We start from the raw sequence: 18,227 nt of genomic DNA on the forward strand, positions 1-18,227 counted from the left end.
CCTTCTCTGATGGAGTTAATTTTCACATCCAAGCTGAGAAGAAGAGACAGAGCCAGTCCTGGCACATGAAAGGCCTTCCTGGCTCTTGCAGGACCTGCAGAACATCTGTTGGCTCTTCTCTTTCTGTAGGAAAAGATACCCTGCTGCCTTCCCTAGGCAGGGCTGAGCCCATCATGAGAGGAACAAAGGGCACCAAACGGTAAACCTAGTCGCAAACCTTACTGTTCCTAGCATCCTCCTGCTAGAAGCCAGAATATGGCAGGATGATCTGACTTCCTGCAAATCGGGGTCACAGCTTTAAGCCATTAAATGACTGAATACAGGCACTTCTAATTCTTGAATCAGCACTCAAGGTTTACTTCTACCTTTCCAAAACCTTCGTCCTCAGTACATATCCTAAACCCCTACCAATTTAGAATAAATAATAATAATAATAGTAATAATAACAATAGCTACCATTTATTGAGCACCTATTCTACTGTGTGCCAGGCACTGTGCTAGGCACTTTTCGTACAATATCTAACTTAAATCCTCACAACAACCCTGTGAGGTAGGTATTATTATCATCATTTTACATATGAGGAAACTGAGGCTCAGAGAGACTGAATAACTCTCTTATCACGCAACCAAAAAGTAGTAGAGCTGGGATTCAAACCCAGAATAACCTGACTCCAAATCCCATGCTCCTGTGAACTAGAGTAGAGGCAGAGGGGAGAGGAAGGGCCAAATTCAAGAAAGATTGTTGGAGTGGAATGGATATGATATACTGACTAGTAAAATATGGGAAGGAATTTAAGCCCATAAATGTTTCTAGCTGGTGAGCCTATGAAGAGTGTGATGAAGGTAACCAGGATTGGAATTCAGAAGGAACACACTTCGGGGGGGGGGTGGGAAGGAAATGAGTTGAGTCCACGTGGACACGTCCATGGAGAGGTCCAGCGGGTGATAAAAATACAGATCTAAAGATAAAGGGAAGTTAGGGCTGGAGATACATATTTGGGAATCACCAGCATATTAATGGCAGTTGAGGATGTCAGGATGGATGATACCGTTTCGGGAGTAAATACAGAGGAAAGAGAAGTGGAACAGAGATAAAATACAGGGACCCTGAAGGCATGAGCAATAGTGGAGGAATCCTCAAGAGAGTCAGAGACAGAAGAATCAGAGGAGGAAGAGAATTACAGGAGGCAGCCCTATAGTGGTGGCTAGAGGAAACCATGTTCTGGGTTGGGAGCAAACCTAGAGCTCCCAGAAGAAAGGCAAGACTGAGTCACACTTCTAACACAGCCCTCATGCACCCCAAATCCCAGGGAATATTTGTTAAATGAATGAATGCCAAAATACCCCTACCCTGGATTGCTCCAAGACCTGGAGCTTAGGACTTCATCTTACGCTTGACATCCCAGACCTAAAAATATGGAAGCCTAGGTGAGCCAGAATTTATAGAAGAGGCTCACAGAGAAAGTTGTGATTTGCTTAAATGGGAGAATAAGGTAAAAACTAAAACTTGGCACTCTGTCTGGAAGTCCCAGAAGTCCCCCTGCCTAACCTTGCTCTGGGTTATCATGGTGATGGTGAAAACACAGGAGGGTGTGTGGGGCGCGGGGCAAGGTGAGAACAGCCTGTCAGTTGCCTGGGGGGTCCTGCGCTGAGCCCAACCTGAGACCCAGATCATGGGCTTTAACCAGATAGAAATATTATGGGGACATGTGTGGGAGGTTTGAGGGCTATGAAGAAAGGGAGAGAGAAATCAGGGGACCAGCCCCATGACCTAGGAGTGGACTGGGAGAGAGGGTCCAGCCCTCTGGTCAGGGACCAGCCCTGAGGCTTAAGTGAACTTGCATAGGCACGTGTGTGTTGGGGCAGGGGGTGGGGGAGGTGTGTGCGAGAAAGAGGGAGAGAGGGAAAGAGAGTGAGTCTCTCACAAATGGGCGAGAGGCTGGGTGCTCCTCAGAAGCCTAGTGACTCAACGGGTTAAAGTGTGGGTATGGGGGCTGAAATATCCTTGGGAAGCCCTGAGGGGCTGCTGAAGCAGGGCTCCTGGTCTCCTCGGAGGCTGGGCCTCCCCTCGCTGGGGGCTCACAGAAAGTCAAACAGCCCGAAATTCTTGGCTGCTCCAGGCCCAGGAAAAATTGGGGGAGGAAAAAAGAAAGAAAAGAAATGTTTCAGGCCCCGAGGTGAGATGAGCCTGCTGGTTAGTAGGGTTAGGGTCTGAAGGAACCAGCACACCGGGCAGGCATGGGGCAGCGGTGGGGCTGGGTATAGAGCACAGATGCTCCCTGGAATCCACTAGCAGCTCAGGCAACTGAGGGGGCCCGCTGGGCTTCTGCTAAGGTTGAGCGCAGGTGGAGTTAGTGTGGATGGTTACTGGAGGTGACTACAGCTCTAGGGTGCGGGGCTGAGGCAGTAGCAAGGGCAGTTAGGAGGAGGGGCAGAGGAAGCAAGTCTTTTTTTTTTTTTTTGTATCAGTATTAAGGGGAAAAAACAAGAAATCGGCACGCATGCTTGAGGGGATGGGTTAATAGAGGGATGATGCAGCTGAATGAATGGTGAAAAAGAACTGAGGGAGGGAAAGTGGGGATGAGGGGTATGCAGGCCCTCAAGGGCACCGCTGGGTCAGCTCCTGAAGTCTGTGTGGTGGTGACGGCGGGTGGTAAGGAGCAGCACCAGCAGTTCGGGTCCCAGGAACACGAAGGATCCCGGGAAGTCCTGTGCAGCGGTTAGTGGGCAGAGGAACAAGCCGGGGCTGGTGGCAGGTTAGGGGCTGCAGTGGCGATCATGTGCACCCTGCCCTCGCTGCACCCAGCGAGCGGTTAGCGGGCCTGGATTTAGTTCCATTTATTTCCCTTTCAGGTACCAAAGTAAAAATGACGGACGGACGGAGAAAGGGACGCGGCCTGCCCGGGGCGGGGTGGGATGGAAGTGGGGAAGGGGCCCTGCTCACATCACATCCACAAAGAACTCACTGGGGTTTCCCATGGCCATGCGGAAGGACTGTCTGCTGGCGGTCAGTTCAGGGGGCACGGAGGCCAGGTCGCGGCCCGGAGGGGCTCCCGGGGGCCCCATGGCCGCAGGCGGTGGGGGCATCATCAGCATGGGGGGGCCGTAGAGAGGGGGCACCCCGGGGGGGCCGTAGCTCGGGTGCGTGTGATGGCTGCGCAGGCTGCTGGCCAGCGAGTGGTGGCTGCGGTGGCTGTGCTCGCTGGCGGCAGGACCCGAGCGCTCGCTGGGCGCCCGCTCCCGCGCCCCCCGCAGGCTGCTGCGGGTCGTGTGGTCCGACTCGCTGCCGCTGCCGCCCGACTTCGAGTCCCCGGTCTTCGGGTCCTTCTCCTTCCGCCGGTCGCTGCCGCTACGGTTGGAGCCACTGCTCCGGCTGCCTGCAGGGGACAGGCAGGGACGGGGTGGGGGACACTCAGAGCTTGCAGAGGAAGCCTGGGGCTCGCCTGGGGCTCCCTCCACGACCCCCGCCGCCTTACCTTCACTGTGCTGACTGCTGGCGCTGCCCCCGCCATAGCTGTACCCCAGCTCGGGGAAGCCTGGGTGCGGGTTGTAGGGGTGCGGGGGCGGCGGGTACTGGTACGGGAAAGCCATGGGCCAAGGGGCAGCCCCTGGGTGCGGCAGAGGGGCCAGCGTGTCCTGGTCGGAGGCGCCGCTGGAGCCATCATGATCGTGGAGGGAGAGGTTGGCCATGTCTGTGGAGGGGAGGGGAGGGCATCTGAGCTGGGTCTATCCCATGCCTTCGCACCCGCAGTCAGCAGAGAGATGCCCAGCCTCGGCCCGGTGGGTGCGTTTGGGAAGATAGTGACAGCAGTGGCAGTGTCCCACCAGAACGGGAGGAGGGACAGGCCAGAGATCTCTCACTCCTTCAGACCCCCTCTGTCACCCTCCAGAGGTGGTGGGGAGGGAGATCCTGCAGAGCCAGCCCCCGAGAAAACCGTCCCCAGGAAGGCCCTGAGTCACCACTTCAGATGCTCAGTGCCAAATCCCAGTTTCTCCTCCTTCCTCTGTGGGCTGGAGGAAGGGGCAAAACTCTTGCTTGGCAATCGCCGCCCAACCCCGACTGTTCCCTTACGGGAAGGGTAGGGTGGGGAATATGGGAGGCCGAAATACCAGACAGCCACCAGCTACTGCATACCTGCACTTCCTCAGGTACAGTGCAAGCACTTCATCTCACGCAAACGTTACCACCCCATGAGGAAGGTTATTAGTCACACTTTTTCCAGATGAGGAAAGTGAAGTCCAGAGAGGTTAAATGACCAGCCTGAGGTCAACCCAAACTGCAGCCAGAGCAGAAGCTAAGAGTTGCTTACTTTCTCTTTACCTTTCCAGATGAGGGCATTAGTAAGGAGGAGGGGGCAGTTTGGGGAAATTTAGGTGAAATTTTGCCCTCCTCACTCACTTAGGACTAAAAAAACACCCATTAAAAGCCAGAATGAACACAGGGCCTTTCAGAGCCTCCCCACACAGAAGGCCCTTGGCCCAGATCAATTTTCTGGTGCTTCTGGGGAGGGTGGGAGTGGGGTGGAAGGGTCCAGAAACAGAACAACTTAGATGCCTCCTCTGTGCTCTCCACCCCATTCCCAGCCAGGCCTAGTTCTTCACAGCACTTGAGTCACTGCACTAACGTTACTTCTTTCATGACTCTGACTCCCCAGTAAACTGTGCACAGGCAAGGCTGCTCCCACCAATGTTGGAACTATCTGGAAGGGAGTATAAGGGGCCACTAGATCTGCCTGCCTGGGACACCCCTTGTTCACAGGTCCCTAGGGTGAACAGGTCCCTGGTTCTCTGGGACCACCCATACCAGGTCCCAGAGCTCTGAGAGAGCTGCAATTGCCCAGGAGCCAGCTGCTGGATACAGACTGAGCCCTTTGTTGCAAGCCCTTAAGGGAGCTGAGCCAACCTTACAGGGGAGAAGAGGTCAGGAGAGGGGGCTGAGGCAGCCTACGGAATCTACCAGCCAAACCATCAGTCAAGGCCGGCAGCTAGCATGAGAGGTGGTGGCGGTGGGAAGCAGGGGCGTGCCTCGGTGACCACTTCAGCTGCCAGGCTGTCATCCCATGGGGAGTGACTGTGTGCTCTGGGGGTTACCCAGGTCCCCAGCTATTCCCTTTGAGCCTGCTGTACTCCCAACTGAGGAGACCCCACCAGTGAGAAGGAAAAGACCTGTCCTGTCAGCATCTCCCTGAGCTCGGCTTCTGCTGGACTTGGTCCATGGGTAGGAGACCCAGAATGCCCCTGGGATGGAACAATGTCTCTCTGAGCAAAAGCCACAGCTATCCTGAGAAGCTTTATGTATCCATGAAGGTTTGGGGCCAGGGCTCACTTCTACTAATGATGATAATAATAGCTGTATTTGACTGAGTCTAAGAAGCCATTGATTATAAGATGCACCCCAATTTCAGAGATACTGAAATGTGAAAAAAATGTTCATCTTAGAATTAAATATATGATAAATGGACAACTTTTTTAGAGCAATTACTGTGGGCCAAACACGGTGCTAAAAGCATTACATACATTATCTTATATCATTCTCAAAACAGATCTATAAGTTTTACTGTTACCTCCATCTTACAGATCAAGAAATCAAGGCACTGAGAGGCTGTGTCACTTACTCATGTTCACACAGTAAGGGTGGAGCTAAAATCTGAACTCAAAACTAACTCCAGGGCTTCCCTGGTGGTGCAGTGGTTGAGAGTCCGCTTGCCGATGCAGGGGACACGGGTTCGTGCCCCGGTCTGGGAAGATCCCACAGGCTGTGGAGCAGCTGGGCCCGCGAGCCATGGCCGCTGAGCCTGCGCGTCTGGAGCCTGTGCTCCGCAACGGGAGAGGCCACAACAGTGAGAGGCCCACGTACCGCAAAAAAAAACAAAAACAAAAACAAAAACTAACTCTAAAACCTTATGCATCTATTACTACCCCATGGGGCCATGCCAGAGCTGCTGAGGGACAGGGACCCCATCCAGCCTCCACCAGGGACTTATGCTCCACAAGAACAACCTTTCTAGCCCCTAGAACCTAATCTGAAGCATTTTAAGGGCTAGCTTTTGGACTCCAGCCAGCACCACTGGGCTGAGAGAAGCCTCCCTCAGACAGGGGTGGCTGCTGGGGCCGTGCTTCAGCTCCCAATCCTGAGCACTGCTGCCCTGTTTTGAGGACTCCTCTTCCCGAGAGCTGTCCACAGGCTCCGGAGAATGGGGGTTCCCTACATACTTCTCCTGCTTAATAACCCTCATTGGCTTTGTACTCTCTCAGGATCAAGTCCAAATTCCTTGGTACAGCTTACAGAGTCCTCTACAGCCTGGCCCTGACAGCTTTTCCAGCTTCACTGAGAGGCACAGCCCCACCCTGAGAGGTCTGAGGAGGCTGTGGACTTGAGGCCTCAGGCCAGCTCCAGGACGTCCTGCCTTAGTGGAAGCTGCTTGGTGCTGTGAAGGTGAGCAGGGGCCAAGGCTAGGAACTCTGTTTGGCCTTGCTGGGACAATGTTTCTGCAGCACCACGCACCTAGGACAACCCTGATGGTGGGAAGAACAAAGGATCTGGAGCCAGAAAGACCTAGATCCAAGGCCTAGCTCCTCTGCTTCTAGCTGTGAAACGTGGGATGGACTGCTTAACTTCTGTAAGTCTCAGTTTCCTCATCTGAAAACAGGGATAGTAATCCGTCTCCCCAAGGGTTGTGGGGAGGTTGTGAGGCTTGAATGAGAGTGAGATGATGCTTCAGAAACAATCAGCATGGTGCCGGTCACAGAGCAGGCACTTAGAAAATGCCAGCCCCCAGAGGGGGATGTAGGGCAGGTAAAGAAGCTGGACTGGGCTCTGCCTCTACCACAGAACTGTCCGGTCTCGAGATTCCCCCAGCTCTGCTACCCCCTCATCTGGGTTCCCTAGAGTCTGCTGCCACATCCCCGGGCAACTCTCCACTTCCAAGCAGGAGACAGGGCAAGGAGGTGGGGGAGGCACGTACTGCCACAGAGGTCGCCGAAGATGTAATAGCACTGCTCAGAGAAGGTGATCTTGTTGACAGTGTGGCGGATGAAGCCGGCCTTCAGCAGGTTGCTGGCGTATTTGCGGGCCTCTCGCCGGTCAGTGAAGCCTTCCACGTTGTGGTACAGCCAGTCCACCACATCCGAGCCTGAGGGCAAGGCTGCCACTTGACTGGGAGGCCCACCTGACCTGGGCTCTTCTGGCCTCACAGAAGCCATGAGGCTAGTGCTGATTCCAGCTCAAAGGAGTGGCCCAAGGGAGTTCTTGGCACCCCCCCGCCACAGCCTGCCCTGCCCCACTGCTCTCCACCCTGTCCTTCATCCCACCATGGGGCCCTCTCACCGATGAAAGCATTGGGGATGGTAATCTTGAGCCACATCCTGTCACGGACCTCCAGCCCAGATTCAGGGGAGGCCATGGCTTTTACGATGGCGGCCATGTCACTGTGGATGGACAGGTGGAAGTCGTCTAGGCCTGGGGGTAGGAGGCAGAATGGTGAGGCAGAAAGGGGCTATGGAGCTAGGTACACAGAAGTTTGCATTCCAGCTCTACCACCTAATAGCATGGACCAATGTCGAGCAAATCACCGATTTGTTGGACACTCAGTTTCCTCTTCCATAAAAATAGGGACTTTAGTATCTATTTCACAGGATATTTAAAGAGAGAATTAAATAGTGTAAATGAAGGGGCTTAGCCCAGTGTATAATGCGTGCTATGATAATAAAAAGGCAGTCATTTACTGAGTGCTTACTTTATGCCACACTGTGACTGATGTTTTACTTGTATCCTCTCATTAAACCCCCAGGAACCTGGTAAAGTGCATATCATTAGTCCCATTTCACGAGAGGAAACTGAGGCTTACTGAGTGCTCAGGACAGGTTCAGAAGCAAACTCTGTTTGGTGAGGGTCAGCATCCACTGAGGAAAACTGCAGAGTAAGGTAGCTGGAATGAACCGAGTCTCCTCCTCTCCAGCCCCCTCTGACGCTCAAGCAAGAGGCTCCAGGTGGGCCTTCAGCAGTCCCTCCCAGCTGGCCCTGTCTGCTGGGCCCAGGGGTCAGGGTTGGACACTCACGCTCTGTGTCAGGGATGGAGCTGGTGATGGAGGAGCTGGTGGAGGTGATGGTGCTCAGGGAGGGGCTCATGCCGTAGGCAGGGAAGGTGCCGGTCATGGCTGCAGTGTGGGAGACCCAGGCCGCGGGGTCAATGGGCCGGATGGGCTCGCCTGCAGGGAGGATCAGGAGTCAGGGGCTGCCTGCCCTGCCTACTGCTTGGCCCAACAGGGTAGGTATGAGGGTTCAGGGTAACACGGAGGAGAGATAGGGCTCACATAGGTCAAGCACCAGCTTTAGGGCCAACTGCCCCATCCACTTACTCCTGGGCAGTGTGAAGCACCCACGTGGACTTGGGTCCCAGCACTTGGCTACAGTCAAGGTGATGGGCCTGAAAGCAAGGGTGTCCCTAGTAAGGGCAGGATGTGCGGGGGCCAAACCAAGCCCCTTGCCTGATAGCCAGAAATACCTGCCCCCTCCTCCCCAATGCCATCCATACCCTGGTTTGTGCACGATCTCCCGCAGTACCCGGACCGCGTCGTCATTACTCATGTTCTCAAAGTTGATCTCGTTTACCTGGGAAAGAGGACCAGGAGTGGGATAAGCAGCTGTGCTGGGGAGGTGGGTAGGGAAGCTGAGTTTGGTGGGCCAGGGGGTCTTCCCCTTACCAAGAAGCAGGGTACAGACGGCATGGACATCTCCCCATCCCTATCCATACCACCACCCACGGTGGGCAATGGTACCTGTAACAGCATATCTCCTGGCTCGATGCGTCCATCAGCAGCCACGGCCCCCCCCTTCATGATAGAGCCAATGTAGATGCCTCCGTCACCACGCTCGTTGCTTTGGCCCACAATGGAGATACCCAAGAAGTTATACTTTTCTACAGGGAGTAACAAGACCTTGAGAGAGGAACCAAGTTCCTACCCAAATTCCAAGCCCCATATTAGAAAAGGGTAGAAAGGGACAAGAACTAACACTTATTGGACCTGAGTCAGGCACTGTATTCCACATGCTCAAACATGCTTTCACTTGATCCTCGTTGGCTATGAGGTAGGGACTCAGTCCTGTTTTACAGAGCAGACAACTGAGGTTCAGAGAATTTAAGTGACTTTTCTAAGCCATGAAGTGGCAGAGTCAGGATTCAAACTCAGATTTAAATTCCAAAGTTGGGGCTCTTTTCCCTACATCCAGCTATCTCCTAAAGAAGAGCACCTAGGGTAGAAATCAGAGAGCAAGAATGCAGTGCCTGAAAAATGGAAAGCTGGGAGGAATCAGAAATCACTTCCTCTAGGAAGTCTTCCCGGATGCCATTCTCTGCGTCCATAGTTCTCTGTGCTTATCTCTCTCATAGCCCTGATCATGAGATACTGAAGTGATCAGTGTATGTACCAATTTATGCTTATGAAAGAGAACGTCTTGAGGGCAGGGAACGTAGCCTGTGCCTCTCTGAACTCCTCGAGTCTGCCCAGCGTCTGGCACGTAGCAGGTGCTCACGAGAGTTGTTTCACCAGACTCACCCATGTTGAGAGTGACCGTGATGATGTTGAGTGACATGGTGGAGTCCGTGATGCTGCTGAAGGATGAGGACTGGAACAGACAGAGGCCCTGAGTAGCAGGCAGTGCTGGCAGGAACTCACTGCTCCCACCTGGCTCTGCCTCAAGGTGAGCCCTCAGCACCACCTCCCCTCTCAGGTTCTAAACCCTGACCCAAGGGGAGGGGTCTAAGGAAGCACAGACTCTGGCCCTGCCTGGGCAGGAGGGCTCGGTCTGCTCCCACCCACCCTAACATCTCAGCTCCATACCCTCTCAATCCGCGAAACCTTCTGCTTCCGCCGCCGCCGCTTGTGTCTTCTCATCAGGCGTGAGGCGCTGCTCTGCTCTGTGGAGCTGCTGAACCTGTGGGGCCCACAGTCATTCCCCACCGAGCTGGCCCAGCCTTGCCCCATAAGAGGCACCGCAGGGCCCAGGTCCCCCCCACCAAGCCCAGGTCCCGCCCAGGGGCCCAGCATCCTCAGGGTTCAGGGCTCCTCCGGGGTCACCTGTCCCACAGTACCCATGAAACCAAAGCCCCACCTGCTGGTGGAGTCATCCTCATCTGAATCAAAGAAGCTGGTGGTTTCCAACTCGCTGCTCATAAGGGTGGATGAGCTGTCATACCCCCCTGGCTCTCGCCGCCGCTCCCCCTTTGCAGTTCCATTTAGCCGGGTTGCTGCAGGAGATGGAGGCAGTTGGGTTCACAGATGCAGGAGAGAAGGAGGAGCAAGGAAGGAGCAGGGGCTGCACTGGGGCCAGGCGTACCCAGAACTCAGGAAGTAGGGCAGAGAGGTGGGTAGCTGAGTGGAAGCTGCGGGGGGGCGGGGTGGGGGTGGGGAAGGTGTCTGTTCAGGGAAGACGCACTGTGCTCTGGGCCATCCCTCCGTCGTGGCCGCTCTCGCTGGGCAGACACCAAGGAGTCAGTCTCTGTGTCATTGTCCAGGTTCTCCTGGCTGCCCCCACCAGCATGAGGGCTGCAGGGAAGAGAGGACTTGGTGGGGGAGGGGGCAGGCTGGGGGCTCCCTCCCCCAGCCCTGAGCTGAGCTGACGCAGACCTCCCCCATGGGCCCTCCCCACCCTCAGGTCACACTCACTGGAAGGATGGGGGCCGGGAGTCCCCAATGCCTCCTGTGCGCTCCATGGGCGGTGGCAGTTCCGATGGGTTGTCAGCACAGAAGGGAGCTGGCTCTGGGTGTGAGCCCTCAGCCGACACCAGCTGATGGGGAGAAAATGCATGGATAGTAGGGCGCAGGGGCCCAGGGAAAAGGGGATAGTTGGCTTCTGGCAGGGCATGAGACTTGGGGAGAATGAAGCAAGGGACATGCAGGGAGAAGAAACAGGACTGTGTTAGGTCAGCTGAGATGAGGAATGGACCCACTGCTGGGCTGATGAGGAGGCTGGGAGGCATGGGTTGGTGAAGTGAGATGGGGGCAGAGAACAAGAGTCAGAGGTCCAAGGTAGAGGTCAGCAAGTGACAGAAGGGAACCTGAGGCAAAGTACCTCAGAGGACATAGGAGACGTTTTTGTCTCCAACGTGTATTTCTGTCTCTCTTTTCCCCCTTCTCACCACTCCCTCACTTTTCACCAAAGCTATAGAGTCTGGGGTGAGAGTCAGTTCAGTTAGAAAACTCAAGGAATATTCAGATACTGAAGCATAAAACCACAGTCTCAGCAATGCCTTTCCTCCATCCAGCCCACTGCAGGAATGCAGGTGGAGAGGGCTGAGGGGGGCTCCTTACCCAGGACACCACCCGGCCATTGAAGCAGGGCAGCTTGGCATTGTCGTCCGAGATCTCCTCCTTCACCACTCTGCAGGGAAAGGTGGGTGTCAGAGCGAGCTTTCTGAGGTGGAATCGGAGGCATCCTCACAACCCCAACTCTCAGGGGCTCCTCTTCCCTAAACTGGGAATCAAACCACCAGCATAAGCCTGTTCAAATGGGAGCAGGGATGGGCTGACCAGGGACAGCTCTTTGTCACTACCAGGAAGACACCAGCCATGCCCAGGCCATCTGCCTTCCTGGGGCATCCTCTTGGTCATCAGGTGATTGCAAATTACACCTGACAAATCACTGTCCCCAATGAGTGCAGTCGCCCCCTAGAATCTCGAGAGCTGTACCCATCCTAACAATGGCTCTCCTGGGCTGGACTTTATCTTTCCCTCTGACCCTAAACTAGGAAAAAGCACACCCATATCACTGTTCTTCCCTTCTCATTTGGGAATCCTAATATTATTCTGGGAGATGTGGATGAGGAATTTAAGGAAATTAGGAAAGAGAAGGGGAGAAGGCATTTACCAAACATCCTCTACTGCCACTATGACATTAGTAACAACTGCTCTCATATATTGAGCATGTATTGGGTTGGCCAAAAAGTGCGTTCGGATTTTTCCGTAACATCTTATGGAAAAACCCCAAGGAACTTTTTGGCCAACCCAATATTATAGGCCAAGCACAAAGCTAAGTACTTTACTTGTATCACTTCGTTTAACATTCATAGTAATGTTATAAAATAGATACAGATGGGGAAACCAAGGCTCAGTAGGTTCAGAAATTTACCTACAGTCACACGATTAATAAGTGAAGAGATGGAATTTGAATCCTGGTCAGCCTGATTCCAAAGCCTTTATTCTTACCTATTATACCATCTTATCTCCCTATAGTTAGAATGTATAATCTTCACATCACCCTCATTGTATAGACCATATGATCCTGATTTTATGAATAAGGAAACTGAGAAACAATCAGTAACTTGTTCAAGGTCACAGAGCTAGATGTCAGAGCTGGAATTCCACCCCAAGCTCGTCTGACTCCAAACCCCATATTCTTTCCATGGTATTTCACATTCTTTCCCATACAGTGAGAGAGGTGATGTGGGTCTGTGTGGAGGGTGACGGTGTGGGAGACAGTGATGTGGGACATGGGGTGGTGGATGGGGGGAGGGTAGGATGTAGTCTCAGGCATGTAGTTTGGCCTGGGGCACGCAGTGGGGCAAGAAGTCAGACCACAACTACAATATGGGGCCAGGAAAGGAGATAGAAAAGCTTGAGGCCTGCACCCCCAGACTGATCAAATACCCCAGGAGCACAGAGCTAGAAAGCTGTGATCAGGCGCAAGAGGAAGACACATGCCTGGAGTTATGAGCAGAGAGGGAAGACAGCAAGGAAGGAGGCTGGGAAGCCCAGTCCTCCCTTTTTCTTAAAGCAGCTCCTGCCCAGAGCTCGGGACGTGCTTGGCTTCTTGTGATGCTCACATTCTTGGACTCACAGCCAAGTTCGAAGGCTGAGCCTGCCCTCCTCCCTCCCCTTCAGCTTTGGCTCCTCCACTGTTTCCAACCCCACAGCAACCCCAGGAAAGCAGCTCAAATCATCCTGCTCAGGCCCACCACGGCAGAAAGCCTGGAGACAGAACAAGCTAGAAAACAGGGACACAGAGATAGCTCAGACCCACCAGCCAGTCTGACCACAGGGCACCCCAAGCTCGCAGCCCCCATGGGAACTGGGGCTCAAATTAAAAGGAGGTATGTGGGTCACGTGGCAGGGACTGTGATCTGCTTTGGAGAGGGTCTCAGCAGCCCTGTGGTGGGAAACTGCTGCTGAGGCCCCACCACACAGCTCAGCACTACAGATGTTTCCTCTCTTTCTGGGGGTCACCGACAGGTCACCAAGGCTCTGCTGACTCACAATGATCAGCTGATCTTCGGGAGCCTTGGGGGACCTCAGACAGGCCTCCCCTTCCCGCTGTGGAGCTGAATGGCTCAGGGTTCTGCAGCATTTATGCACTCACATACACACACACCCCCCAAGTGGAGTCAGACAAATCTGGGTTCAAATTCCAATTCTGCTACTTATTAGCCCTCCTATCTTAGGTTTCTTGACTTTTCCAAGCCTTTGTCTCATCCTTGTGAGATTTGTAAGTGCCTGGCATGGTCCAGGCATACACTAAAAACTAGTTACTAACTTTGTCAATGTTTTGTGGGATCCATACTCTCTTTTTTTTTTTTTTTTTTTTTCCCTTCAGACCTCATACTCTCTTTCTAACTAGGTGTAAGTTTCGAAGGGCAGGGGCCAAATAAATCTGCTTATCACTCCTTGTTCATTCAATTAAAAAGCCTTTGCTAAGAGCCCAGTGGGCTTTAAGTTTTGTGCTTGCCGTTGCATGGATCTCAAGAAGCATTAGACCTGGAGCCTGTCTTGTCCTTGGAGGTTACTGTCCAATGCATAGTTCACATGAGTATATTGCAAGTGGGAAGTGATCAGAGCTGTAAGAGCAGCAGATGTGTTCACTGGACAGACATCTACTGAGTACTATTTAGTGTTAGGTCCTGGCTAGGAGCTGGGTAGGTATAGGGATAAATAGGAATAAGTGCCATAACTTTAAAAGTGCAACCCAGAGGAAAGGAGAATTTGGACCTGGAGAAGACAAGGGAAAAGAAGTACTCCAGGTAGAAGGCCCAGAGACAGGCTAGTGTGTGACATGGAGCGGGGAGCCAAACAGTTAGTGGCCTGACTTCCCATGTTACTCCTCCCATGGCTCAAGGCCCCTCAAATGGTGGTACCTTGTTCTTCCATCCACTATCTCCTCAGTGCTGAAAATATTTAATTCTTCTTCTATATCCCAAATAATTTAAGAGGGCTGGACCTACCCTGAGCTTGACAAATACTTCTGGAGACCAGATGGGAGTTGGGAATCCTCAAGTCTTACACACCAGAACCCCAGAGGGAGAGCCTGTAAAGCTGGAGGAGATGGCAGCCTTCCTCCTCTGACCCACTTTCCCATCTGTCAGCAGAGGTTGCTGGCCCCTGCCAGACCTCCCTCTCATGGGGCTGGGATAAGGGGCAGCCCTATCACCTATACAGTTTGCCAAGGCTCAGCATCTCCCTCAGAGAGGATGTCCCTGTTAAATGATGATGATAATACCTACAATTGTGTGATTAATGCCTTAGACTTTGGAACCAGGTTCCTAATAAGCTCTGCCACTTATTAGCTGTGTGACCTTGGGTAAGTAAGTTACTTAAGTTTTCTGTGCTCTAGTTTCCTCATCTATAAACTGGAGATATTACTATCTATTCCACAGGACTGTAAAGAGAATTGAATGACTAAAGATTTGAAAGTCATTTAGATCAGTGTCTGCACACTGTAAGCACCATAAAAAGAGTTTGATAAATAAATGAAATACATATATAAATATATATTCCTCAGCTGTTAGTCCTCTGTGACAAGACAGCCCTACCAGGTCTCCTGATCATTAATCCTTCTAGGAATAAAAACAAAATCAATCTCCTCCACTTCATTTTTACCATAGTTCGCAACCCTGCTAAAATGGCCTACTATAATATTTTGCAAAAGATGGTTCAAGTTCCAGTACCACTGATGAATGCAAGATGGCTTCAGGTGTATCTGAACGAATGTTTAATTCGAGTTAAACATTTATTTTTAACATATTTTAGAAAGAAATATAAATAGAATGTCAGACCTGTGGTTTCATATTATTGACTAGGTCAAACTAAGAAAGCGTGAGTGGGCTGACAGTGGATTTAAAGAACAATATTAAGTCAACAGTGAGCGGATATAATGGGGGTTAGGCCTGGCTTGACAGCAGCCTGGGGAGAGTGGGAGGCAGCCCACAGAGATCTAGGTTTAGGAGGTGGGGGCTAGGCCCAGTGGACTCTGGGATGAGTGGGCGGTGGAGACACAGGTCTAACCCAGTCCCTCAAGGCACCTGACCCCAGGGTGGCCCCAGCGTACTGAAATGCAGCTGATTTTCTCCTATCCCATACACTGAGGCAGTATCTTGGTCTCTTCTAACTCCATTCTTCCTTTATCAGACCAAGGCATCTGCCCACCTCACTCCCACCCCTTGCAGATGGATCCCTCTTCAGCATCTTCCAATCAGGGGTCTCTGTCTCTGGACTGAAGCCAGACAATCATTACTACACTAGAAGTACCCAACCCCAAGGCAGGAACAACAACAGAAACAAGAATAGAAGCCGCATAGCACTTCCCACTGTACAAAGCACTTTCACACATATGAGCTCTTGGGCTCAACAAACCCTGAGTTCCAAGGGCAAATGTGACAGCAAAACATGCAGAAGACAGAAAAGGTGCTAGCGTCCCAGAGCCAGGGGTCCTTGGAGAGAAGCCAGGCTGATGAACACGGGGGAGAAGAATTTCTCCCCTCACTCAGCTCTGGGCCTCTGCTCTAAAGAGCAGCGTAGGCCTCAGGCTAGGCTGGAGAGGCGGCCTTTAGGCCGGGAGGGCTCGGGAAGGCCTTCCCCGCAGGCCTCCAGGCCCAGTGCCCAGTTAGTGAGGGGCAGGCTAGTGTGGGGGGCCTCCCCCTCCCCCAGTCCCCTGGGAGTTGGGGGGGGGCGGTGAGGGGATCCACCAGGCTCCCCCTCCCAGGCCAGCTGCTACAGAACCTTCCGGCTCCAACATTCCATCCCCTCTTAAAGGGGAAGTCACTGCTTCCAAAACTCCGCCCGTCCAAAGCCCTGCAGCTGGGTGGATAAGACCCCTCCAGGGAGGGGAGGATGAACATCAAGAGACCCTTCCTGGCCCTCCCATTAAGAGGCCCCAGTTCTGTGAGGGACTCTGCACCTGGAGGGGAGGATGAACATCAAGAGACCCTTCCTGGCCCTCCCATTAAGAGGCCCCAGTTCTGTGAGGGACTCTGCACCTGGGCTAGTGGGGAATCCTCCTCAGGGGTGAGGTGCTCTGCTCCCTGACAACATCCCCAACAGCCCACAAGGGACAGGGGAGACAGCTAAGTAAACATCAGAGCTGCAGGCCTTAGCTTACAGCCTAAGCACCCCCCAGCCAGTGCTAAGTCCCACAGCATAGCCCTTAGATGCTCCATATTCCAAATATGGCTCTGAGTTGTGGAGCTGAAAAGATGGAGAAGGCGAAGGCCGAGTGCCGAACACCCGAAGTCTCTGCTAGAAAGGTGGCTCTGTTGGCAGGAGGAGGGTTGGGAACTGTGCTCTGGAACGGGTGGAGGGGGGGAAGGTGTGTCTGTGTGGGCCGCTGGTCTCTGAGGAGGTGAGGAGGCTTGACTGCGCTGGAACTGACTGCTCTTAGGGAGTTGGACGTCCCCTTAAACGAGGGGACCAAGGTCCCCCACAAGAGGGGAAAGGAGAGTCCCTAGAGGGGCTGGAACTCCAGCCTCTGAAAAAGCCAGTGGGGACCAAATGGCCGAGTCGCCCCTAGAATCCAGAGGAGGGGTAGAAGCCAGTGTAGCAAGGGGAGTCCGAACTGGCCGAGTGGGCCCCTAGAAGCCGGAGGGGCCGGGGTCCCCCGGAGGCGAGGCGGGGCCATCCTCACCCGAAATCGTCGTCCATAGACTTGAAGAAGAACTTATAGCTGGGTCGCTGCAGAACGCCCTTAAAGTCCGCCAAGGTGACGCGCTCGGCGGGCAGGGGCAGCTTCACCAGGTACGGCGTCTCCTGCCCGTCCAGGTGGTAGATGATCTTGGTCTCGCCCATGGCTCCGGCCTCGGGCCCGGCGGCCCGCGCGCTGCCTGCTCGGGCGGCGGGGCCGGGCCTCTCCGGCGGCGGCGGCGGCGGCGGCGGCGGTCGGCGCGGCCCAGCGGCTCAGCCCAGCTCCGCGGCCGGCCGCGGCGCCAGCTCCCTTGTTCTCCGGCCGCTCCCGGGTCCCAGCGCCGCCTGCCGCCGTCGCGGCCGCCGCTTCCGCTCCCCACTCTCCCGGCTCTGCTGGCGACGGCGACTCTTCCGGTGGCTGCGGCCCTCCCGGCTCTTGGCTGCAGCCCGGTCCACTCCCCGCCCCAGACCCAGGCGCGGCTCCGCCCCGGCGCAGGCCCACCCCCGGCTGCAGCCGAGCCGCGCTGGCCGCGCGGCAGATGGCCTGACCCTCGGCCGTACCCCGCAGACACCCCGCCCAGCCACCCTGCGGTGCTCAGCTCCTGCGCGCTGGTCCGAGGCCCAGAGGGGAGCGTGGCGGCGGTCGCCTACGCCCCCAAGGATGGAAGGGGCAGATCTCTCCAGCCCACGTTCCCGGACTCTTCAAGGCCCTGGCTCTGGACCCAAGGGGGATCGGCTGCTTCTCTGCAGCTGGGGAGGGATGTAATGTAGGGGTCGCTTTGCTTTCTGAGAAGGGACGGGGGGCGCGGTTTTGACCATGTATCGCTGGAGAAAAGGGACCTCGACATGGCCTTTTAGGGTCTGTTGAGAAGCACAGCTGCTATCACTGAGTCTACCAAACAACTCCTTAAGGTCAGAACAAGATCGAATTGATTCCTTCTTATAACTTCAGTACCTAGGTGTAAAGCAGTGGTTTAATAAATGGGTTGAATGCAGAATGAGTACAGGAATGAAGATGCGTGTGAGACTGGGACATGAAGTCTCAAGCCAGAACTATAACAGGGGAAAGAGTAATATGGGTGGTCAGAAAAGGCCTCTTCCATTTGAGTTAAGACCTAGAACTAATGAGGAAGCAGCTATAAGAAGGTCTGGTCTGGGGGAAGAGCATTCTAGGCAGAGGGAACAGTGAAGTATAAAGGCCCAAGGCAAGAATAAACTTGCCAAATTTGAGGAACAAAAAGAAGGCCATTGTGACTACAATGATAGTGGTAGATGAGGCTGTAAAGGTAGACTGGGACCAGACCACATAGGTCCTTTTAGGCCACAGTAACAAATATGGGCTT

At 53.9% G+C, this 18,227-nt stretch overlaps 1 protein-coding gene across 1 annotated transcript; it reads right to left on the reverse strand.

Annotated features, from left to right (window-relative positions):
• Positions 1-437: 437 nt before the first annotated feature.
• On the reverse strand, positions 438-17,267 carry DVL3 (dishevelled segment polarity protein 3). The gene is made up of 15 exons (XM_060011033.1): positions 16,889-17,267; positions 11,311-11,380; positions 10,666-10,787; positions 10,436-10,545; positions 10,112-10,247; positions 9,841-9,934; positions 9,556-9,625; positions 8,779-8,918; positions 8,535-8,611; positions 8,359-8,426; positions 8,059-8,208; positions 7,328-7,459; positions 6,966-7,133; positions 3,477-3,692; positions 438-3,377 (listed from the first exon to the last, which is right to left on the reverse strand). Exons 1-15 carry the CDS (start codon positions 17,047-17,049, stop codon positions 2,941-2,943), a joined length of 2,151 nt encoding a protein of 716 aa, XP_059867016.1. The 5' UTR covers positions 17,050-17,267; the 3' UTR covers positions 438-2,940.
• Positions 17,268-18,227: the final 960 nt, after the last annotated feature.

The sequence above is a fragment of the Delphinus delphis genome, chromosome 4, assembly GCF_949987515.2.
Source record: "Delphinus delphis chromosome 4, mDelDel1.2, whole genome shotgun sequence".
In the NCBI taxonomy this organism is placed as follows: Eukaryota; Metazoa; Chordata; class Mammalia; order Artiodactyla; family Delphinidae; genus Delphinus; species Delphinus delphis.

Bases quoted from the DNA above. Each gene is read 5' to 3' on its own strand.
- DVL3 (XM_060011033.1), bottom strand. From the start codon at position 17,049: ATGGGCGAGACCAAGATCATCTACCACCTGGACGGGCAGGAGACGCCG. The intron at 8,427-8,534 runs GTATGGATGGCA...CCTTGCTTTCAG, and splicing joins GAGATCGTGCACAAACCAGG to GCCCATCACCTTGACTGTAG. The intron at 7,134-7,327 runs GTGAGAGGGCCC...CCTTGCCCTCAG, and splicing joins CATCCCCAATGCTTTCATCG to GCTCGGATGTGGTGGACTGG.